Here is a 24,678-nt window from a genome sequence, read left to right on the forward strand (position 1 = left end):
TGTGGTATTATCTAAATTTAAATCATACTGTGTGCAGAAGAATATGTCCGAGGCTGAACTATAATGTAAGCCTGGACAATAAGGCATGGTTGTTAGAAGTGCAGGAATCATCACAAGCACAAGATAAAAACTAGTTACAAAATTGGTCACTCGATTAATCCTTTTATCAAAGCTCTTTCATTTTGAGACACATATTGGGACACAAAGCCAATGTCCTTACAAAAGCAGGCCACATCTACCGTCTAAAAACAAGTATAATAAAATGAGCATGTTGAAAACGTTCAGAACGCAGGAACTGCTTGCAAAGCACCCTCTGGGGCGCCGGCCTGAGCCCAGTTTCCATAGGAGCGCGCAGATTCGGCGCGTAGCGCTCTGTTCCGGAAGTTATTCCCGTCAGTACCGTTGTTCTTCGGGTCAGAACTGGTCTCACTTTTCCTCAGGCGTAGGCTGAAGCCGATGGCAGAAGAGTTTTGGACAGAAGGGCCTGCCGTATGGGGGCGTGGCCACGCAGCCACCTCCCCGCGGACGCAGTTCACGTGCCGGCGGCGGCCAGGCGGTGGCCAGGCGGTAACGGCTGCTGTCGCTTTGTAGACGTCTTGTGGCCCGGCCGGGGACTCCGAACCTCAATAACGAGGTAAGTGCCGTGGTCTCCGAGCCTGTGGAGCCCCTTTTCGGGCCTCAGAACGGCTCTTCTGCGTCCCTCCATCGAGTGCGTGTTCTGGCGCGGAGCGAGGGTGGGGAGCGCGGCTGCAGGTTTCCCGGAGCCCGCATGATGGCAGCAGGACCTCCCCTTCTCGGTCTGTAGGCGTGATCCCTCACACCTTGTGTACCAAGCATAATACCCCTCAGTCCCCTTCACCCTCCCCGACCCCTTCCCTTTGGTAACTGCTGGTCCCTTCTTGGAGTCTGTGAGTCCGCTGCTGTTTTGTTCCTTCAGGTTTCTTTGTTGTTACACTCCGCAAATGAGGGAAATCATTTGGCTCTTGTCTTTCTCTCTGGCCTATTTTACTGAGCATAATATCCCCGAGCTCCATCCATGTTGTTGCATGTGGTAGAATTTGTTTCTTTATTTTGGCTGAATAGTATTCCATTGTGTTTATATACCACATCTTCTTTATCCATTCATCTACTGAGGGACACAAGTTGCTTCCCTATCTTGGCTGTTGTAAATAGTGCTGTGATAAACATAGGGGTGCATATGTCTTTTTGAATCTGAGAACTTGTATTCTTTCGGTAAATTCCTAGGAGTCAGAATCCTGGGTCAAATGGTATTTTTATTTTTAATTTTTTGAGGAACCTCCATATTGCTCTCCACAATGGTTGTACTAGCTTACATTGCCACCAGCAGTGTAGGAGGGTTCCCCTTTCTCTGCATCCTCGCCAGCATTTGTTGTTTTTAGTCTTTTCCGTGCTGGCTGTCCTAACTGGTGTGAGGTGATATCTCATTGTGGTTTTAATTTGCATTCTGTGATGATTAGTGATGTGGAACATCTATTCGTGTGTCTGTTGGCCATCTGGATTTCTTCTTTGGAGAATTGTCTCTTCATATCATCTGCCCATTTTTTAATCGGGTTATCTTTTATTTCTCTCATGAATGTCTTATAGTTTCAGAGTATAGGTCTTTCACTTCCTTGGTTAGGTTTATTCTTAGGTATTTTATTCTTTTTGATGCAATTGTGAATGGCATTGTTTTCCTGATTTCTCTTTCTGCTGGTTCATCATTAGTGTATAGGAATGCAACAGATTTCTGTGTATTAATTTTGTATCCTGCAACTTTGCTGAATTCAGATATTATACCGAGTACTTTTGGAATGGATTCTTCAGGGGTTTTTTAATGTACAATATGATGTCATCTGCAAACAGTGACAATTTAACTTCTTCCTTACCAATATGGATGCCCTTTATTTCTTTGTGTTGTCTAATTACTGTGGTGCAGACCTCCAGAACTATGTGGAATAAAAGTGGAGAGAGAGTGAGCATCCTTGTCTTGTTACTGATCTTGGAGGAAAAGTTTTCAGGTTCTCGCTGTTCAGTATGATGTTGGCTGTTTGCTTGACATACATGTCCTTTATTATGTTAAGGTACTTGCCCTCTATATCCATTTTGTTGAGAGTTTTTGTCTTGAATGGATGTTGAATTTTATGAAGTGCATTTTTGGCATCTATGGAGATGATCATGTGGTTTTTGTTCTTTTTGTTGATGGGGTGGATGATGTTGATGGATTTTCTAATATTGTACCATCCTTGCATCCCTGGGATGAATCCCACTTGATCATGGTGTACGATCCTCTTGATGTATTTTTGAATTTGGTTAGCTAATGTTTTGTTGAGTATTTTTGCATCTATGTCCATCAGGGCTGTTGGTCTTTAGTTTTCATTTTTTTGGTGTCTTTGCCTGGTTTTGGTATTAGGGTGATACTGGCTTCATAGAATGAGTTTGGAAGGATTCCCTCCTCTTGTATATTTTGGAAAACTAGAGAATGGGTATTAAGTCTTCTCTAAATGTCTGATAAAATTCAGGGTGAGTCCATCTGGTTGGGGGTTTTGTTTTGGGGTAGTTTTTTTATTCCCGATTCAATTTCTTTGCTGGTAATTGATCTTTAGATTTTCTCTGTCTTCCTTGGTCAGTCTTGGAAGGTTGTATTTTTCTAAAAAGTTCTCCGTTTCTTCTAGTTTATCCAGTCTTTTAGCACACAGTTTTTCATAGTATTCTCTAATAATTCTTTGTATTTCTGTGGTGTCCATAGTGATTTTTCCTTTTTCCTTTTTATTCTGTTTATGTTTGTAGACTTTTTTTCTTAGTAAGTCTGGCTAGGGGGTTATCTATTTTTATTTTGTCAAAGAACCAGCTCTTGGTTTCATTAATTTTTTTATTGTTTTATTCATCTTAATTTTATTTATTTCTTCTCTGATCTTAATTTTGTCCCTCCTTTTACTGACTTTGGGACTCATTTGTTCTTTTCCAGTTTCAATAGTTGTGAATTTAAACTATTCATTTGGGATTGTTATTCCTTCTTTAAATAGGCCTGGATTGCTATATACTTCCCTTTATAAATGCCTTTGCTGTGTCCCACAGAAGTTGGGGCATTGTGCTGTTGTTTTCATTTGTATCCATATATTGCTGGATCTCCATTTTAATTTTGTCGTTGATCCATTGATTATTTAGGAGCATGTTGTTAGGCCTCCATATTTTTGTGGCCCTTTTTGTTTACTTTGTACAATTTATTTCTAGTTTTATATCTTTGTGATCTGAGATGTTCATTGGTACAATGTGAATCTTTTAACATTTACTGAGGCTCTTTTTGTAGCCTAGTATGTGGTCTATTCTGGAAAATGTTCCATGTGCACTTGTGAAGAATGTGCATCCCACTTCTTTTCCGTGGAATGTTCTATAGATGTCTGTTAGGTCCATCTGTTCTAATGTGTTGTTCAGTGCCTCTGTGTCCTTACTTATTTTCTGTCTGGTTGATCTGTCCTTCAGAGTGAGTGGAGTGTTGAATTCTCCTAGAATGAATGCATTGCATTATATTCCCCCTTTTAATTCTGTTAGTATTTGTTTCACATATGTAGGTGCTTCTGTGTTGGGTGCATACATATTTATCATGGTAATATCCTCTTGCTGGGCTGACCCCTTTATCTTTATGTAATGTCTTTCTTAATCTCTTGTGACTTTCTTTGTTTTGAAGACTATTTTTGTCTGATACAAGTATTGCAACTCTTGCTTTTTTCTCCCTATTAGCTGCATGAAATATCTTTTTTCCATCCCTTCACTTTTAGTGTGTGTATGTCTTTCGGTTTGAAGTGAGTCTCTTGTTGGTGGCATATATATGGGTCTTTCTTTTTAATTCATTCTGTAACTCTGTGTCTTTTGATTGGTACATTCTGTCCATTTACATATAGGGTGATTATCGATAACTATGTACTTATTGTCATTGCAGGCTTTGGATTCATGGTTACCAAAGGTTCAAGGGCAGCCTCTTTACTTCTAACTGTGTAACTTAAATCAATTATTACACTATTATAAACACAGTCTGATGATTCTTTATTTCTCTCCCTTCTTTTTCTTCCTTCTCCACTCTTTATATGTTAGCTGGTTTATTCTGTACTCCTTTTGTTTCCCTTGACTGACTTTGTGGATAGGTGATTTTATTTTTCAGTTATGTAGTATAGAGTTGGTCTACTTCCTTTGCTGTGGTTTTATTTTCTCAGTTGACAGATATTTGGCCTAAGGCATACTTCCATCTAGAGCAGTCCATTTAAAATACACTGTAAAGGTGCTTTGTGTGAGATAAACTCCGTCAACATTTGCTTATCTGGAAGTTGTTTAATCCCCCCTTCAAATTTAAATGATAATCATTCTGGATAGAGTATTCTTTATTCGAGGCCCTTCTGTTTTATTGTGTTGAATATATCATACCATTCCCTTCTGGCCTGTAAGCATTCTGCTGAGAAGTCTGCTGATAGCCTGATGGGTTTTCCTTTGTAGGTGAACTTTTTTTCTCTCTCTGGCTTCTTTTATTACTCTGTCCTTGTCTTTGATCTTTGCAATTTTAATTATTACATCTCTTGGTGTTATCCTCCTTGGGTCCCTTGTGTTGGGAGATCTGCAGACTTCCAAGGCCTGAGAGACTATGTCCTTCCCCAGATTGGGGAAGTCTTCATTCAGCAATTACTTGTTCAAAGACACTTTCTATCCCTTTTTCTCTTGCTTCTTCTTCTGGTACTGCTATAATGCGAATATTGTTCCATTTGGATTAGTCACGCAGTTCTCTTAATATTCTTTCATTCCTAGATGTCCTTTTTTCTCTTTCTGCCTCAGCTTCTCTGTATTCCTGTTCTCGCATTTGTATTCCTTTAACAGTCTCTTCCATCTCATCCAGTCTGCTCTTAAATCCTTCCATTGTTTGTTTCATTTCTGTTATCTCCCTCCAGAATTCATCCCTTAGCTCTTGAATATTTTTCTGTGGCTCCATCAGCATGCTTGTGACTTTTATTTTAAATTCTTTCTCAGGAACATTGGCGATTTTAGTTTCACCAAGCCCTCTTTCTGGTATTTGAGGGATTTTGGATTGAATAAGGTGCTTCAGCCTTTTCATGGTAATGGGAGTGGTTGCTGGTGAGTGGCGCAGGTGTCAGCTGGGAGAACAAAGTCTGTTCCTCCTAGCCGGTCGCCTTGCCTGTCTATGCTGTCTGTACCAGTTAACCGCACACAGGGAGCTGCCTCTGGGTTAATCCCCTAAGGTGCTGTGGGCGGGGCTGCACTTGGGATGGCCTAGGGGATTGGTGGGGGTCACAGATCATCGGCGTGTGTTCTGCAGCAAGAGCATAGCCCCTTCGTGCTTCCTAGTCTCTGCACCCATCTCCCCTACTGTGCCAGTCAACTGTGTACAGCGCGCAGCCCCTGGGTTAATCGAGTAAGGTGCCGTGTGAAGGGTGGCCTTTGGGATTGCCTAGGGTGCTGGTGGGGGTTGCTGCTGACTGGCACATATTCTCACGTGAGAATAGAGCCCCTTTGTGCCTCCCAGACTCTGTGCCCGTGTCCACTATCATTGCCAGTCAGCTGTGCACAGGGAGAATCCCCTGTGTGGTTGCTGTAGGTGGGGCTGCTCTCTGGCTGGTCCACAACAATGGTGGAGACAGCCGGTTTGCTTGCAGGTGACGCCGGGGAAGACGGAATGGCAGACTTGTTATTGGTGTGAGGGGCCTTGGAGCTGCGTTGCCACCCAGGGCTATAGGGCACCTGAAGTTCCTTAAAGTTCCCACCCTGCTGGGCTGAGTGTGCTGGGACGATTTTGTCCACCTGTTAAACCCTTTTCCCTTTAAAGCTTTTAAAGTACCTGCTTTTCTTTTGTCCCAGTGCAGCTTACTGTGTGAACCGGTTTGTGTTTTAGTGTTGGATTTTGCTTTTCCGCTCCTCTAATATACAGAGCACCATGCAATGTGTGTCTGTGCTCCTGGGGCAGATTTTTTGGGCTAGTTATTTAGCAGTCCTGTGCTTCCACTCCCTCCAGACTCTGATTCTTTTCTTCCCACTGGTGAGCTGGGGTGGGAGGAGTGCTCAGGTCCTGCTGGGTCAAGGCTTTGTATCTTACCTTTTTCCGTGAGATACTGGGTTCTTGTAGATGTAGCCTGGCTGGTGTACTGTATCTTCTGGTCACTCTTGTAGGAAGAGTTGTATTTGCTGTGTTTTTTAGATATATATGGTTTTGGCAGGAGATATATGCCACCCTACTCACACCGCCATGTTTTGCTATCTAGAATTTTTAAATTGTTGCTCATCACAAATAAAAGGAAGTAAATACAATAATTTATTCCCCAAATGGCCAAATTAGAAGTCCCCGTATAAAAACCATAAATTTTGTTAAGTATAAAATATTTCAAACATGGAAAATGTTATAACAAATGTTCCTTCATCTACTCTGCGTTTAGCAAATGTCAGTATTTTTCTGAATTGTAGTATTTAATTTCACCCACCTTCTTTTCCACCTCAGAGGTAGTTACTCTTACAGTGTGTGCTTTTCTCATACATATTTTTCATAATTTTAGTAACATATACCCACTGTATAGTATTGTGTTGTATAGTTTTTAACTTTGCCTGTGTGATGTGATACTGTGTCATACTACATGTATCATGTAAAAGTGACCTTGTTTGCCAAACATTATTTTCAAGGTTTATCTGTGATATGCCTGCAGGTCTTCTGTATTGATTTAAAATACTACATTGCTTTTGCTTTATTTATATACAATTTTTTATCTCACTTGCAACATTTTATTGTTACAACATTTTGTTGTGTGACATAAGAATGCTGCCATATAGAGTCTTGTGTGTAGCCTTTTCCTGTTAGGGGAGCTGTGTCTCTGGGGAGATTCCTGGAAATAGGATTTTTATTAAATGTTGCTGGAGTTCCCTCCAGATAGAGTATACCAGTTTACATTCCTGCCAGCAGTGTATGACTGTGCCTGTTTCCTCACAGCCTCATCAACAGAATGTATTGTCAATTTTTTTGTTTTGCAATCTCGCAGATATGTCATGAATACCCAGAGTTTTTAATGTATCTAAGAAACACAGATATACTCATTTTTCTTTGTACTGCAGGCTTCCCTAGAATAGTACTAGCTCTTGGAATAATTGTTTTCTAAGAACCCTGGGGTTTTGTTGCAGGTTGATTAAAATGTATGGCAGAGTCACTGCATTGCCAAAAGAGGCTGGTTAGTTGACTGGCTAGCAGATAGCCAACTAAGAGTCAGTTCAAAGTAGACTTTACCTTTATGTTTGCTCACAGCTTTGTAGATCAGAAACTTATCATTGTTACCCCACAAGTATAAGTCATACTCTCAAAAGCAAATTTACATGAACTGTAAGCTTATAGAAGTCTGTGTACGTGAGAAAGCTAGTTTTTTTAAGAATTAAGAAATATATCTAATGTAGATAGTAGCATTCATCTTGTAAGACACATTATTTTCCTTTCCTTTGACCTACATTAGCTGCTTGGAATATAGAGCCACAGAAAGGGTTTTGTTTTAGTTGCATGATTCAGTGTTCAGTTATGACACATCTGTCCCCATTATTGAGTTATTCCAGTACAAATTGGATTTCTTTAGTCTCTGAGCAGGGGAACTCTTCTTGGAATCTCCTTGAGTTGGACACTGCCGGCTTTTCCTCTTTGTGGTTCCCTTTTTGTGTCATTGTCTACCAAAGAGGTGATGCAGGTTACATTACCAGGCTATCTGAGGGCATGTGCATGGCTGGGTTCTAGATGACGCCTCCCTTTCAGCACCTGTGTTGTGTGCTCTGTGTGTAAGTCTTCACTCCTCCTCCTGCTCTCATAGATTATATTGAATGCATTCTTTTGCTGTTTGGAAGTACTCAGCTTGGGCTTGTCAGTCATAGTGATGACCTACAAATTTGTCCTTCAGATGCTGTCTTCATATTTTTTTCCTGTCGTTTCTCTTTCATTTTGTTTCTTCTCTGTGAGCACATATGATTTCTATTATTATGCCACTGTTATCTCCCACTCACTTTATTTCTCTTTCCTTCCTTCTTTTCCATCAAAATCATACTTTTCCACATTTCTAACAATGATAGTTCTGTGCGCTTTTGGTTGAAGATTCAAGAAAGAAAAACATTGGCCTTCAAACAGTGCATGGCGTCCTGATGATTTTGGGTGTTTTTAGGTCTGTTTGTTGACTTGTAGGTTATCTGTCAACCAGCTTCATAATTAATAGGTGCAAATGCATTGTCAACCTTTTAAATCCTAACTAAAAGGCTATTGGGAGCTAGCTAGCTGTCAGTGGTACAAAAATGTAAATGATCGGAGGAAACTTAAGTGCTTGAGGTGAGTAGTTGTGAGAAAAATAGAACTGTAACTCCATTTTTACATAAAGTGAATATACTTATGTGTTTTAATATACTGAACTTATCAAATTTTTTTGCTGCCTATACACTGGTACTGAAGAAATCAGCATACTGAAGGAAAAGCACTAAAGTCAGTATACATACTGAAAAAAAAAAAGGCTATGAAAGCACTTCTTGGCATCGACATGAAACAAAGTGCATGAAACATTCCTTTTGCTTCTAAGAATTCCCTGATGTAGTACTGGCAACCATAAAACTTCTTACATTGGAATTTTAAAATTGGAGTCTTGCTTTCCCATAATTGGAATGCAGTGCAACTGAGGACCAACTCTGCAATCTATTAGTTAAGTTTGGTTTACAGTGCTTAGCAAATGGTATATAGTCACCTCAAGCACCAGCAGGGTATAGCACTTAGAAACATTTGTTAATAAATTTTAGTGCATAATTTATCACTTGTTATTAATTATTTTATGAATGACTTAATTTTCAAAAAAATGTCATAAATCCCTTTTATGTTGCTTATAAAATGTAGCCATTCTTTTTTACTTAAACCTAGTCTGATGACTTTTCATTGATGCATGTATTTTATTAATTGAGATACCTAAAATAAAATGCACAAATCTTAGTGTACAGCTTGAGGCATTTTGACATGTGTATACATTCATGCCACTATCACTGAGATCAAGATATCAGACATTCTAACTGATTTTTTTCCTCTTTCGTCAATTTCACCCATCTCCCTATCTCCTTCCCTGTGGCAATCATCAGTCTGTTCTGTGTTTATGGATCGGTTTCTGTTTTGTTTTAAGGTTCCACATAGAGTATTTGTCTTTGTTTTATTTCACTTAGCTTAATAACCTCTAGGCCCATCTATGTTGCACATGGTGAGGTTTCATTCACTTTTATGACTGAGTAATACTCCATTATATACATACGTACCTCATCTTCCTTATCCATCTGTCTGGTGATGGACACTCACATTGTTTTCATATTTTGGCTTTTGTAAATGATACTTCAGTGAACATTGGGGTACATATATCTTTTTGAATTAGTGATTTTGTTTTCTTCAGGTTAAATTCTCAGAAGTGGAATTACTAGGTCGTATGGTATTTTTCCTTTTGTGAGAAACCTGCACTGCTCTCCATAGTGGCTGCACTAACTTAACATTCTCATCAACAATTTAGGAGAGTTCCTTTCTCCACATCCTCTCCAATTCTTGTTATTTCTTGTCTTCTTGAAATTAGTAGCCAGTGTGACTGGTGTGAAGTATCTCATTGTGATTTTGATTTGCATTTTCTTGATGATTAATGACGTTGAGTATCTTTTCACATCTGTTGGCCATCTATATGCCTTCTTAGGAAAAATGTGTGTTTGGGTGCTGTGCACACTTTTAAATTGGATTACATTATTTATTTTCTTTCTGGAGTTGAGTTGTGTGAGTTCTTTATATATTTTGTTTATTAGTCCCGTATTGGATATATAATTTGCAGATATATTCTCACATATGGTAGGTTTCCTTTGCAGTTTGTTGGTGGTTTCCTTTGCTGTGCAGAAGCCTTTTAATTTGATGTAGTCCCTCTTGTTTATTTTTGCTTTTGGTTCCCTTGCCTGGGGAGACACATCCCCCCAAAAATTACTAATGTGAATGTTCGAGAGTTTACTGCCTATGTTTTCTTCTAGTTGTATAAAAACTGTGTTTTAAAGTTTCAGGGTTTATATTTAGGTGTTTAATCCATTTTGAGTTTATTTTTGGATGTGGTGTCAGTGGTCCGGTTTCATCCTTTTTCATGTAGCTATCCAATTTTCCCAACAACATTTACTGAAGAGAGTCTTTTCAGTGTGACTTTTTTCTCCATGGATCTAACTTTGAAACAAACTCTAAAGAGGTCAACATATCTAGGGGGAAAGAAACCTGATGACTCTGCATTCTGTTAGTATATACTCACTGCATTTGAAACAGTGAATGAAAAAGTGATTATTGCAAACTTTCTGGTTGTTTATTTAACAAATATTTATTGAACAATTACTATATGTGATCCACTGTGTTCGGTGGTAAGATTCAGTGTTGAGTAAAACCAGATACTTGGAATTTATTACCTACTGGAAGGAAGACACATTAAACATAATTAGATTAAAAGTAAAATATTGAACTAAAACTAACAGTCATGATAAGTTCTAGAAGCACTCTAAGTGCTCATAAATGGAATGATTTACCTTCTCCGGGAGGCCAGAAAATAGTTCACTGAGAAGTGACAGTTGAGCCAACATCAGAGGGATCAGATGTTTACAAGCTAACTTGGGTAGAAAGAGCATTCGTACTAGAGGATGTTGCAACTGTGAAGACTTGGAGGTAGATGTGATCATGGTGAGTATGAAGGAATAAACAAGGCCCATGTGACCATCCTAAGAGCAGTTGGAAACCACTGGGGAGTTAAGTAAAGGTCTGATATCAGATCTGCATGTTGAATAATGTATTATGACTGAATTGTGGATAACTGGGGAGGGACAAGTGTGAGTTGGAAATAATTTTAAACACACTCAAGAGGAAATGCCAGGTAGGCAGTTGTGTATTTAGATCTGGACCTAGAAGGGAGATCTCAGACAAAGGTAGAAATATTTGAGTCATCTTTGGTTAGGTGGCAGATTAAAACAATATATACATGTACAATCATTTAGGGTTCAAAAGTATTTTGTGAAAAGAAGAGTTGCCCTTGAACTCTTGACTGATGAGAGGCCTGCGAGTCTTAAGAAAACCAAGATAGATTGTGTAGAGAGGCAGTAGGAAAACCAGGGGAGCAATCTGTCCTGGAAACCAAGGACAGAGTGTTTCAAGGAGGAGGCCGCCAGCAGTGTCAAATGCTGCTGAGATGTCAAGTAAATGAAGTCTGAAAAGTTCCTGTTGAATTTTGTGATAAGTTTAAGTGGACCATTGGGAAGGGAAACTGGAATTATGTGGAATGCATGAAATAGTTTGAACTCTTTACAAGCTTAGCTCTGAGGCAGTTAAAGAGAGAGGGTGCTCCTAGTAAACTTGGTAGTGTGGATGTTTTGTTTTGTCTTTAGTGAAAATGATCCCGCATGATTAAAAATCACTGGGACACATCCATTTAAAAGCTTGACAATGCTAGAGGAAAGGAATAGTCTATAGAAAGGGTTCTAGGGAGACAGAAAAGGATGGGATCCCAAAACACAATTAGGAGACTAACCTGACATATGTGTAGGGGTATTTCTTATAACTTTATTAATAGAGGATGAGGATGCAAGTTAATTTTTATTTGTGGTAATCAAAGATTATGGTTCCCATCTGATATTTACTTTCTCCATGAAATTGCAAAAAAAGAGGGAGAAGGTCTGATGTTTTAGGAAAGCACGCAAAGGTTTAAGATAGTCGTTGTAGAGTGTATTGACCAAGAAGATACAGTAGGGTTGCTAGGAAGTGTAGAGGCCCATTGAGAGTTAGCCATGGGGGATTTATAGTAGAATCTCAAGTACGTCCTGCCTCCTCCAGGTGCTGTGAAAAAGACTCAGAATGTTGCTTTCATCCAGTATCAACTAGAGGGAGTGTAAGTTATTGGCAGGTATTGGTCATGTACCCAACCTGGATAAAAGAAGGAAAATTAAAAGGCCTAATAACCCTTTGAGAGAAGATGAAAGGGGTCAGTGAACTGGTGGTTTCAGTGAAGTCACAGACCATGTGGTGGATGAAATTGAATAAGCAAGCTGATGGATGTTGTGCTCTCATTGTGTGGAGTATTTGAATTCATGATTTTAGAAATGGAATAGTTATTAGTGAATGACAAGGGATACAGTGTGACCATGGCATTGGGTGGCTAAGGTGGAAACGTTTAGTCCATTAGAAAAGAGGAAGTCAAGAAGTGAGGATATAATATCAGATGGGTTATTCAAGCGGACATCTACCTCACCCAGAATGATGGCAAAACTTAGGATGGAGAGAAACTGTAAATTGGTTGCCAATATCTTCAGTGGATAAGGGATGAATGATACTAATAGAGGGTAAGAGAAGGTGTTAAGGCGAAATCCAAGAGCCTTGAAGAAACAGGATGAGGTTGATAATGTTATTTTGGTGAGAAGAATTTGAGGAATTGTGTGTGCCAGGCACTCCTGTAAGGAACAAAAAACACTGTAAATACTGCAAGGCCCTGTCCTCTGAGAGGAGGTCAGACTAAAGAACAAGACAGCCACATGTGCAGTTAGTGACAGTACTGTGAGATCCTACCTACAAAGTATAGTGGGAACCTCAAGGAAGAATAGGTTATGTTTAGCTGAAGAAAACATTGAAGGTTTCACAGGAGAGATGATATCTGAACTAAAAGTTTATGTAGTTTTTCAAATGGAGAAGGCGAAGGACATTACAGAAAGAATTATAAGATGTATGGTTCCTAACAATGACAGAGGAACATACACTCAAAATGATAGCATCCCTTCTCGTAGCAAGCACTACTGTAATACAGGGTTCTTTATCATTATAATATCTCCATCTCTTTGCCAACAGTCTTTTTTTTTGTTCTAGAGTTCAACATTGTTCTCTAATAGGATGAGTGAAAGCATGTATCTGGTGTATGTATGTCCTTGTGTTTTTGGTGTTTCTTTTAAAATTATGGTTGAAATAATATATTACCAAAAACAAATGCAGAGGGGCTCCATAAATAAACAAAATACAATTCTTTGACATATTTGCCATGGTTGTTACAAACACTCCTTCAGGAAATTAAATGTCTACCATTATGGGTGAAGTTCTGTTTTAAACCACAAGGATACAAAGATGAACATGATGGTCTCTGATCTCAGGGAACTTTATTATGATCCAGGAACAAGATGTACAGGTAATATCAATATATTAACCACAGGGAATGCTATGACCTTTTTAGAAATCACAACTTACTTCCCTTAAATCCTCAGACATGTTTTTAGAATGTTGATTAATTTTTTCGCTGTTTATGGAATAGGTTTGATTTCATCAAACAATACAGTTAAAACAAAAATTTGGTTCAATTGGTAGAGTAATCTATAATAAGACTCAAAACAAAGTATGTTTCTTCTTGAATTAAGAGCCTTCCTAATTTTGGCTTTATTCCTCAAAGGTTGTGAAGATGAGAAAAGAAGCGAAGAGAATCCGAGCTTTGGTTATCCGAAGATTTGTCAGGAGTGTGAGCAGACTGAAGTCAGAAAAGTTAGTCACTTACACTAATGGTCCTGGGACTAATGAAATGTCAAAAGTTGTCTTTATTCAGTATTTACAAAAGTGAAGGGTGGGACCTAGAGGAATAATTAAATATCTTACTCATGCAGCACCTTGTTTTATGTGTGGAAAGGATGTGAGATCCAATGTGCTGTGTCAGCATGTCATTATATGGTTTGGACCTTACTGACTTTTAAATATGTCATGAGTTTTTCTGATTTTTCCCAAAACACTCCTTTTGGCTATTTTGGAATGAAAGCTCTTTGGGGTTGTTTATATGTTTTATGTTATTGGGAGTTAAGATGTTGCTATAGTTCAACAAATGTACTAATTGGTAATTAATTTGAAATTCTCAGTATCTTGTGGAAGTGCTTATGAAAACAATGTGTTCAACCTAATTTTTGTGAAAACATGCTTTGTAATTTATTTTCACTAGTATTAGGGGCAAATATGCTGTTTATAATTTTCATGCTTTAAGGTGTGTTTTATTCTATTAAATATTTCAGAAGGTAACCTTCCTTTCCAATACAATCAGATTTTTAACTTATATATTCCATTAATTCCAGAGAACAAGTTTTCATTTAATAAAATTTAATTCAACCTACACATGAAAAGATGCTCCACATCGCTAATTATCAGAGAAATGCAAATTAAAACTACAATGAGGTATCACCTCACACCAGTAAGGATGGCTGCCATCCAAAAGACAAACAACAACAAATGTTGGCGAGGCTGTGGAGAAAGGGGAACCCTCCTACACTGCTGGTGGGAATGTAAGTTAGTTCAACCATTGTGGAAAGCAGTATGGAGGTACATCAAAATGCTCAAAACAGACTTACCATTTGACCCAGGAATTCCACTCCTAGGAATTTACCCTAAGAATGCAGCAATCAAGTTTGAGAAAGACAGATGCACCCCTATGTTTATTGCAGCACTATTTACAATAGCCAAGAATTGGAAGCAACCTAAATGTCCATCAATAGATGAATGGATAAAGAAGATGTGGTACATATACACAATGGAATACTACTCAGCTATAAGAAAAGGGCAAATCCAATCATTTGCAGCAACATGGATGGAGCTGGAGGGTATTATGCTCAGTGAAACAAGCCAAGCAGAGAAAGAGAAATACCAAATGATTTCACTTATCTGTGGAATATAAGAACAAAGGAAAAACTGAAGGAACAAAACAGCAGCAGAATCACAGAACTCAAGAATGGACTAACAGGTACCAAAGGGAAAGGGACTGGGGAGGATGGGTGGGTAGGGAGGGATAAGGGGGGGAGAAGTAGGGGGGTATTAAGATTAACATGCATGGGGGGGTAGGAGAAAAGGGAGGGCTGTACAACACAGAGAAGGCAAGTAGTGATTCTACAACATTTTGCTATGCTGATGGACAGTGACTGTAAAGGGGTTTATAGGGGAGACCTGGTATAGGGGAGAGCCTAGTAAACATAATATTCGTCAGGTAAGTGTAGATTAGTGATAGCAAAAAAAAAAAAAAAGGGCAGTTCCTGTGTGGTAACCTCCAACGAGTTCTACACAAGGGTATAAAGGGCATATAAAAGTGTAGGCAAAGGGTCTGTGTTTATACAGAGGATCAAAGCCTAATTGGGCTACCCCGAAAATGAACTAAGATACGATATGAAAAAGAACTTCCAACATCTGCACCCTCTGGAAGACTCATGCCAGAAGATGATCATCAAAAAACCCCAACAAAGATCCACGCACTGCTACAGCTGTAGATGCACTCATCCCACCAGTTCCTGGACTTGCCATGGGAATGAGGAAGGAGATATCTAAGCTGGCCTGTGCATACAGTAAAACAACAAAATTGGACTGGATCTATACTGTTGGAACTCAACCAAGAATTTGGAGAAGTGCAAACTGTAGCGCTCCAAAGTCTTACAACTACAAACTATTTATTGTTAAAAGAACATATGGCATGTGAACAGTCCCCAGGAATGGGTTGTTTTAATTTGTCTGATTTCTCTCAGACTGTTCAAGTTCATTTGGACAATATCCACCATATCATAGATAAGTTTTCACAAATGCCTAAGGTGCCTAACTGGTTTTCTTGGTTTCACTGCAGATGGCTGGTAATTACAGATATGCTTTGGTTATGTAACTATACTCCTATTATGTTAATGTGTGTGTGCAATTTAAGTAGTAGCTTAAAACCTATACATGCTGAAGTTACTCTACAAGAAGATATATCAAAGAAATAATCAATCTTCCCATGTTTTCTTCCGCCTGCTACTTCTATAGCTTTTCTTCTTCCTTCCTAATTACAACCCTTAAATAGAATTCGTGCCTCATATCAAATTTACCGAGTATCATAATTCTTCCAAGTGGTAAAGATACCTCAAGACAAATGCTGGGCATAGAAGCCACAGGGCATAAATATGCAAAGAAGTAAAAAGCTAACTTTTTCAAACAATAAGGCTTCTCTCTCACTTACCAACTTAACATTTCCCTGTATGGCCCCGGAAGATGACTGGTTAGCCAGAGACGGGTAAGATTCCTCAAGGGAGGAACAACCTAAGACAGGCACAGTCGCAGGGGGGCCATCAGGTGAGAAATTGGGGATCAACAGAGGTGAGGCTTAGAACCTCACCCCCCCATTCTGAGAGAAATCTTCTGCATACGTGGATGTTTTATTGCCCTGGTCTAGCTTGGATTAACACATAGTCTACAGGCACACACCTGATCATCTACATGTGCTCTCTTACAACACTAAACTATGTTTTCTACCTTTATCTTGTATCTACCTACCACTTCAGCATTTTATTAAAAATAATAATAATAAAGAGAGAAATGTGGTATCCACATATAAATCAAGTATAAAAACCAAATGAGTATTCATATTTGAACTGACTGTTTATAGTTCATAATGCATGAGCAAAACCGAAAGTTTCTGTGATGACTGCCCTTGTACTGTTCACTATGTAACTTATTCATTATGTAAGAATTTGTTCTACATGTAAAAACTTGTTTGTTATGCCTCAGAAGATTGGAGACTGACAAAAATTAGGCTTGGGGTGGAATAATGATTGTGCATTGAGCATTGACTCGCCTATACAGAATTTTATTGTCGTTAACAACCATTTGATCAATAAATATGAGAGATGCCCTCACAAAAAAAAAAAAAAAAAAAAAAAAAAAAAAGGACAGACTTCCAATGGTAAAATAAATTAGTAACCGGGATGTAATGTATAGCATAAGGAATATAGTCAAGATATTGTAACAGCCTGGTAGGGTGATAGCTGGAACCTAGAATTATGTATATAAATGTTCTACCACTGTGTTGTACACTTGAAACTCATGTAATGTAATACTGTGTGTCAACTACCCTTCAATAAAAAATAATTATTAAAAAAAAAAAAAAAGAGGAAAAAAAAAAATAAAAAATAAAAGGGGGGATGGGGTTAAAACTTGTATCTAGGTAACCTGTTTCATTGGCTCTTTAGAATTGAGGCAAATCAAATGAGCTATTAAAAGCACATGAGTTAGAATTCTAATTCTGCATTAATCTTTGTCCCTGCTCCTTGAATTATTAGTACTCCCACTGCAGGATATATTTAATCTCATTTCCTAAATGAATTTTTAAAATTCACCTGGAAGCAACTATATATAAATACCCATGGTGAAAATGCATGTATGGTACTTTATGTTTCTATGGAGAAAACTAATTACCATTTGCCTCAAGTATTTTTAAATATTTTAGATCTTATAAGTTGTGCTTCTATGTAAGAATTTGTTCTCCATGTAAGAACTTGTTCATTATGCTTCAGAAGATTGGAGACTGATGAAAATTAGGCTTGGGGTGGATTAATGATTGTGCATTGAGCATTGACTCCCCTATACAGAATTTTATTGTTGTTAACAACCATTTGATCAATAAATATGAGAGATGCCCTCACAACAACAACAACAACAAAAAAGTACACACTTCCAATTGTAAAATAAATAAGTAACCGGGATGTAATGTATAGCATAAGGAATATAGTCAAAATATTGTAACAACTTGGTATGGTGATAGCTGGTACCTAGAATTATCACGTACATAAATGTTGAATCACTGTGTTGTACACCTGAAACTAATGTAATGTAATACTGTGTGTCAACTACCCTTCAATAAAAAATAATTATCTACAAAAAAAAAAAAAAAAAAAAATTTAATTCAACCTTTAATTATTGCTTATGAAATTTGTATTACGTTAAAACAATGTGTCAGTAATCTGTTAGTTAAAAAATATTATTAGGCCATCCTGTGAAGGAATAGAAGGCAAACTGTTACTGTTAATAGTCATTAATATAGTGCTAGTACAATGCTTATCTTTGTGAAAAACTTGAGTTTGTTGATGGAATTGGGGTATGTATTGGGCAAGGGGAGGACAGTACAGGAAGACAGAGTGTTTGTTATTTAGAGATTTATTCTGCCTTTTTAAGAGAAATGAAGAGATTTTTCATTTGATAGGAGTCTAAGTGTCTAAGATAAATGCTTTCCTTTGCTACATATTGTATTATCTGCAGGGGTACTGAAGATGCACTGTTAAAAAACCAGAGACAGGCACGATCGCTTGAAGAAATCCATGCCATGAAGGTAAGGACTTCCGTGGATGTGTACATATGTGTGTCTCCATGTCTCCTGTCAGCCTGCACTTTGTGGCTGTGCAGGGGGTAGAGGTAGTGGTTGTGTTTATTTGAGTATTACTTCCAGTTGACTAAGACTTACTTATATGGGTCTGTTTAGTGCAGAATGTGCACATCTAGAAAATTGTAATGTTTAAGCTTGCCTTTTTCCATGTTTTTTTTATGGAATTTTTTAAAGTACTAGACTAATTTGAGCCTAACAATGCTAAACTAAAGTCATGTATGTTCATTGATGCCTCATGCCTAAGGTTTTTGTTTTTACTGTAACGTGAGCCATAAAGTTTGAGAAGTTCAAGCATTGAATGTTCATGCTGTTTGGCAGTGTGGGTGGTGATATTGGAGGCTGACATCATGCTTTGCCTATTGCCAACTCAATAAATTTTTGTGTGGTGGTGTCAGCATTTTATTCAGCTCTGTAGTAACTTGAGATAAAATTCGTGTTGGGTCAAAATGATCCATATTTTTGTTTCTTTCAGCCAGACTCTTCACTAGCATGATTTTTAGGTCTTCTCACTGCTGTTACTTTGTGGAAAATTTCATTTACCAAATGACATACTATTAAATGTCTGGGAGGCTGTTTTATTGCAGAACTTAAAAACAGCATTTGGTACCAACAGTTACCTTAATTGCAGGGTCATTTTGCATGTATAGTTGACTGTTACATTTTGGTATTACTTCTAAGTTTTGAGATAGATAAGAAAGCAAGACAGTTCTCCAATAATGCTTTAACTGAGTTAGATTATCAAAACTTCTCACCATGTTTTCCTTTTGAAGAGATGATTAAGTGTTTTATAGGACAAAATTACCACAGTTAATCTGAGTCGAAGTTGTAGGACATGGTTTTTCTTTGGTGTGAGGTATGTTTTTTGTGAGGTATTTTCATTTGTTTTATTTTCAAAATACTGCAAAATTCATGGAATCCATGTGATACATCATTCTCAAAGCTCCAATCCCCTTTTTATCCCATCATTCAGTAAAAATACCCTATATTTGACTTCTGATTATCATTTGTGTCAATTTGTGTTACACATTGTTTAGGCTTTTTTATATAGTGTTTTTTTCCCTATGAAATTTCTATGGAAATAAAATCTTTAGAGATCTTTGTTCTGAGAATGACACTAAGATGGGAAATTACGATTTATCCTTTTGCCTCTTTCACTTTCACTTAACCAAGGTCCTTACTAAATTAGATTGCTTTATATAAATTTTTCCATATGATTTCTTCTGAATAGTTTACAATCATAGTCCTAAATTATCCAGAGGCTTTGAACTACTATACAATAGCTGATTTTATTTTACCATGGAAGGATGCATTATATATAGTAAGGCTATGTGCAGTATGTGAAGAGTTTGAGAAAAGAAGATTCATTACTGTTTAGAATACATTCCTTCTTAACTCTCAATAGTTGCTTAAATTTAATAATTAAAAAAGAAAATCCTATTTGATCTATGTGTGAAGGTTGTTTTTTCTTATCCTTAAATTTCCTCAGCAGTAAGACATCAGGCTCAGTCATAGAATTCATAGGTTTGTAACATCTTTATGGAATTGTTGCTTCATAGAAAGCTAAAATTCAAGGCCGGTATGTTCCTTGCACTCATAAAATTAGTAGTAGTGAATTTGTGGTAGTGGTTAGGGTAGTCTAGATTGGTTGCTGTGACTTCAACACTTTTTGTAATGTTATTTGAAAATTGGATGAAGTTTAAATGAAGCAACCGGAATAAAAAGAACACGAGGAAGACTGTGTTTGCTTTCGTTACATGTCAAATTTCATTTCTCATTCATGGTTCTTTTACAGAGTTGGTCTTCCTTTCCAGAAGAGGCACATAGAGCATTAAAAAAAATCGAAAGGTCATTTCTAATTTCTTAAGGAAGTGTTTATCATGTACATGGGAATATCAAAGAAATGGTCACAAGGTAGAAAATTCACAGTTTCAATTAAATTTGGAGAAAAACCTCTACTTACTTGTTTTTTTCCAGATGAATTTTTTTCCTTGACTCATATACCACTACGTTTTTATAGCCTTGTTCATGACATACTGTCCTGTACTTGCTTTCTATGATGATAGGGTGTTTTGTTGCAAGATGACTTCTTTGAAGAAAACCTGAGATATTTTTAGAAATGAGAGTTTGTGTTTTCTGGCCAAGAAAAAAAATGACCTGATCTTTATGATGCTATAAAGTCATAGGTTCTAATTTTATAGACTATAATGGATGAATACCAAGTCTTTGTTCATGCTTCTGTTCAAGCAACTTTTGCCTGTGTTTTCTTCTAAGAGTTTTACGGTTTCAGGTCTTTGATCCGTTTTGAGTTTACTTTGTGTATGGAGTAGACAGTAGTCCAGTTTCGTTCTTTTGCATGTAGCTGTCCAGTTTTCCCAACACCAGTTGTTGAAGAAGCAGTCTTTTCCCCATTGTATATCCATGGTTCCTTTATCATATATTAATTGACCATATATGTATGGGTTTATATCTGGGCTTAATTCTGTTCCATTGATCTATGGTTCTCTTCTTATGCCAGTACCATACTGTTTCTGATTACTTTACCTGTGGAGTATAGGTTGAAGTCAGGGGGGGTATTACAGCTTTTTTCTAATAGTGCTCACACTGAAAACTTCAGTATTAGTATAAATACTGGCTTCTGAGATTGTTCCATGTTTTTCTTTGGAAATTATTTTGTCAACTTTCACAGATCCTTAAGTTGCTGAGCTAGAGAAGAAGATGGTAAACTTAACTCATAAAATCAATCAGTCAATCCAAATGTACAGGAAATCGCTTTTTCCACAGTAAATGTAGTAACTAACTTTTACTGAGCATTTTCTCCATGCCTGGTACTGTATTGTATGTTTTATATTCATTGTCGCATGAGGTAGAGATCATTATTATCCCTATTTTATAGACTAAGAAACAGAGACTTAGAAAATTAAGAATTTTCCCAAAGTCAGATAGTTGTTTGGTGGTGGACTTAATTGTACTGCTAAGGCAAGAACTTCCTGAAATATGTCTGGGCGCTACTCTTCCTAGAGGTTGAATTCTCGAGATAAAATAGTAAATATTGATACTTGCCCTCTTGGTGTGACAAAAGGCCCAAAGATGTGCAATATGTTTGTTTGTTTGTTTTTTCAGATTCTTTCATGCCTCACAGCTAAATATACGCAGTTACCTCTGTCTACAATTTTTTTTTCCCTTCTTGTTCTCTGGGCCATTACTTTTCCCAATGCTGATTATTCCTATGCACTGAGAACTTGCATATTCTTCTGTGAGACCTTGCTCAGACTGCTACCCCTTTCTTCTGTGTTTTAAAACTCTTTCTCCCTCTGTTTGATTCTTCCCTGATTTTTACATGCCCAAGTCTCTGTTAGTAAAGACATAGCTTGAGTTGGCATCAGATGTTGGGATTGCTGTGCCTCCTGCTCCTTTGGAGCCTGTTTCTAAGTGGTTGTCGTTAGCGGACCCCAAATAGGAAAAATGATGTAGATTATGAAAATAACTATATCATATCATTTGAACTTTACCACAACCCTGTAAATTAGGCAGAATCTTATTTCCGGACATGCTTACAAGTGTTCTACACTGCACACATCCGTTGGATTTCAGGCTTATCATCATATGTATTCATGTAGAAGAATTTTGGAATACTTCTGGTTATGCATGCTTTCAAAAAGTTGAGATTTGTCTCTGTAATTTCACATACTGTGATTTTGTGAGTTTTTTCTTATGAATGCTTAAAAATAATGCCTTATCCTGTAAGTACACTATGTTAATTATTTGTGTCAAATGAACATTCAGCTTGCTTGTTCTACTAAAATAATGCATAACTTAATCTAAGTATAATTATTTTTGACAGTTTGACCTTTTATTTCTAAGCCAGTACAAAGAATCAAGTCAGACTCACATATCAGAGATCTTACCTAAAGTCCAGGTTTACTAATAGTTTCAAGGAAACAGGCAATCAGAAAGCCCAAGTGAAGCAAGGAAGGATCGGGGATTCTGTGCAGTTCCACATGGCCTGCCTTTCTACATCAGACGTGCGCTTTCCTAGCCCAGAGTGGGTGAGATCTTGAAATGAGGAAGTCTAGTTGTTACCTCATGGCAGAGAGCATTTAGATTTTGAAACTTCTCCAGTTCCCCAGGGTTGTATAGAAACTGACGTGATATTATTTTCCAGTGTGCCATGTCTCAAATCCATGGATTCTGCGTTTATTTACTATTAGCCTCATTAACAAGGAACATCCTACAAAGAACATTCTTCAGGTAAGGACTTTTCTGTTAACAAAAATCATTAGCCTGTTTCCAGAAGAGCCAATTATTAGTATATTAACACATAGATTGAACTCTGTTACCTACTTTTCCCTGAATTTCCTCCTGGTAAAGATTTGAATGGATCCCAGGACAGCTGCTTTAATTCTCTCTGCAATTTTTAATAGCTCCCCTTTAGCTTCGTTTGTGTTTTCCTCCAACATTTTGTACATACTTCAAACCTACAGAAAAATTGTAATAGCACAATATATTGACGATAATAATAATAATAATAATGCTTTGTATCACGTCCATGTTTGTCCCTTTGCTGGTGATGCTGAGTTCCAATCATTTGGCTTAGATGTTGTCTGCTGGATTTTGTCATTTTAAAGGCATGGTTTTTTAATACTTATTAAGTATTTTATGAGATGATAAGTTTGAGACTGACTTTCATACTAGTCTTCATCGCTGTAGTCTTTCATTCAGTGATGTTTCTACAACAGAATCAGTTAACACTTTTTTACCATTTCTATTTCTCTGCTGGGATTTTTTTTGTTTCTGGTAAGATTGCAATTCATTGAGAGGAATTTTTTTTTCCTCTTATATCTATTGAGGCTTGTGATAACAGCCATTATTGCCTGAAGAGAGGAAAAATGTTTATTTCTTGGTTCTTTGTATGCTGGGTACTTTTGTATTTTAACCTGGATATTTCGAAGATTAAGTAGTAGAGATTCTGGGTTTGCTTCCTTTGTTTTGCAAAGAGTAGTTGTTGTATGGTTTGGCTTTGACTTCAAACTGTTTTTTGTTTTTGGATAGCAGCTCCAGCCTCAGTTTAAATCTTTTGTAGTGAACTACTTTGAACCTGTTCCTGCATGAGAGGTTCAGGGTTCAGGGTAGGGATCTCTTACGTGGTTCCTCCCTTTGTGGGTTTCCCTTGCTCTCTCCGTGGATAAGCTATCCTGACTTTACTCTTCCACAGGGTGGTTCCTTTGCCACTGCTCCTGACCATGCAGACTGCAGGTAGCCTCAGGCGAAACTCAGAAGAGATGCTGACTTTGTACAGCTTCCTGTCTTTACTCCCAGGAAGCTTGGACTTGCCTTCAGAGTCTGTCTGCTTCCATGCACCCTTCATTACCTTCAGGCAGGATTTTTTGTTGTATGTCCAGGTTTTATGGTCGTTATTGGGGGAGGTGGGAGAGAAGGAGGTTAGTCACATCATCTGTTAGTATCTTAGCCTCTCATAACCAGAAATGGGATTAACCAAAGTTGGAAGTAATTGTAAATAGCTAAGGAAAGAGGCCTGTGCACCTCAAGACACTGTAAATGTGAATAAGTAAGAGACTGAAGAAGAAAGAGAACCCAAGACAGTATGTCTAAGACACGAAGAGAAGAGACTGTTTCAAGAAGGGAGCGATGAATTAGGGCTTTTTGTTGATGTTGTTGTTGTTTTTGAAGTTAGCAGTATTATTTTCAAAGCAGAAACTCATATATTTGATCATGATTGATGAGTTTATCAAGTTGTGGTTCCTCTGTGGTCTAGCCTACTTAGCAGGGCTGTGCTGATAGAATCAAAATGGTTTTTGTGGTTATTCATGTGATCTAAGTATATCTTCCCACCTCTCCTCTTCTCCCATCCTGTTACTTCTGTGTAAGAAGATGTCTAACTAACTCTAAATTCTGAATTGTTTGAGTGGCTTTATTTTCTTCCTTCAGGTCTGAAACCTAGAATGGAGAAGTGTAATGTTTCTTTCTCATCGACTTCCCTTACACCGTAAGCCGACCCTTATACCCAGATAGGGTCTCTTATGGCCACATGATCTGCCACAGTCAGTACTGTGACCTGTGAATCCCTTTCATAAATCTATACTTTATAAGATTATTTTTCTTAAATGCATTAAAGAAACCAAATAATAAATAATTTCTTGACATCTTTAGTTCACCTTAAAAATCTCCAGTAAAAACTTTCACCTTGGCATAATATTTTTACCAAGAGGAAGCACTTACATAGTGCAGGTATCAGTGAAAATGATTCCATCTATATGACTGTTACCTTTATTTCTACTTATCCTGGTACATTTTCTCTTCTGTTTTCTTTGTTTGGCTATCTCTTATGTTATTGGTAATCTCTTTTGGTGGTCGCTTGATTAAATAGATAACTAATGTAATAGGTAAATCTGTAGGCTGAACAACGTAAAATTTAATGGCTGTTGTTCTAAGGTGAATCAGAAAA

General features: G+C 37.6%; 1 protein-coding gene across 2 annotated transcripts in view; it reads left to right on the forward strand.

The window, feature by feature from the left end:
- Window positions 1-458: 458 nt before the first annotated feature.
- LOC130680359 (serum response factor-binding protein 1-like) overlaps window positions 459-24,678 on the forward strand; it is a 70,829-nt gene continuing 46,609 nt past the window's right edge. The window contains exons 1-3 of one of the 2 annotated variants that reach the window (XM_057490728.1): window positions 459-634; window positions 13,458-13,546; window positions 18,092-18,161. In XM_057490728.1, the coding sequence (XP_057346711.1) occupies window positions 13,467-13,546; window positions 18,092-18,161 (150 nt within the window). In that variant the 5' untranslated portion in view covers window positions 459-634; window positions 13,458-13,466. Of the gene's footprint in view, window positions 635-13,061; window positions 13,547-18,091; window positions 18,162-24,678 lie in introns of those variants that run through there. The other variant, XR_008993344.1, reaches the window with a different exon arrangement.

This window comes from Manis pentadactyla, chromosome 13, assembly GCF_030020395.1.
Source record: "Manis pentadactyla isolate mManPen7 chromosome 13, mManPen7.hap1, whole genome shotgun sequence".
Classification (NCBI taxonomy): Eukaryota; Metazoa; Chordata; class Mammalia; order Pholidota; family Manidae; genus Manis; species Manis pentadactyla.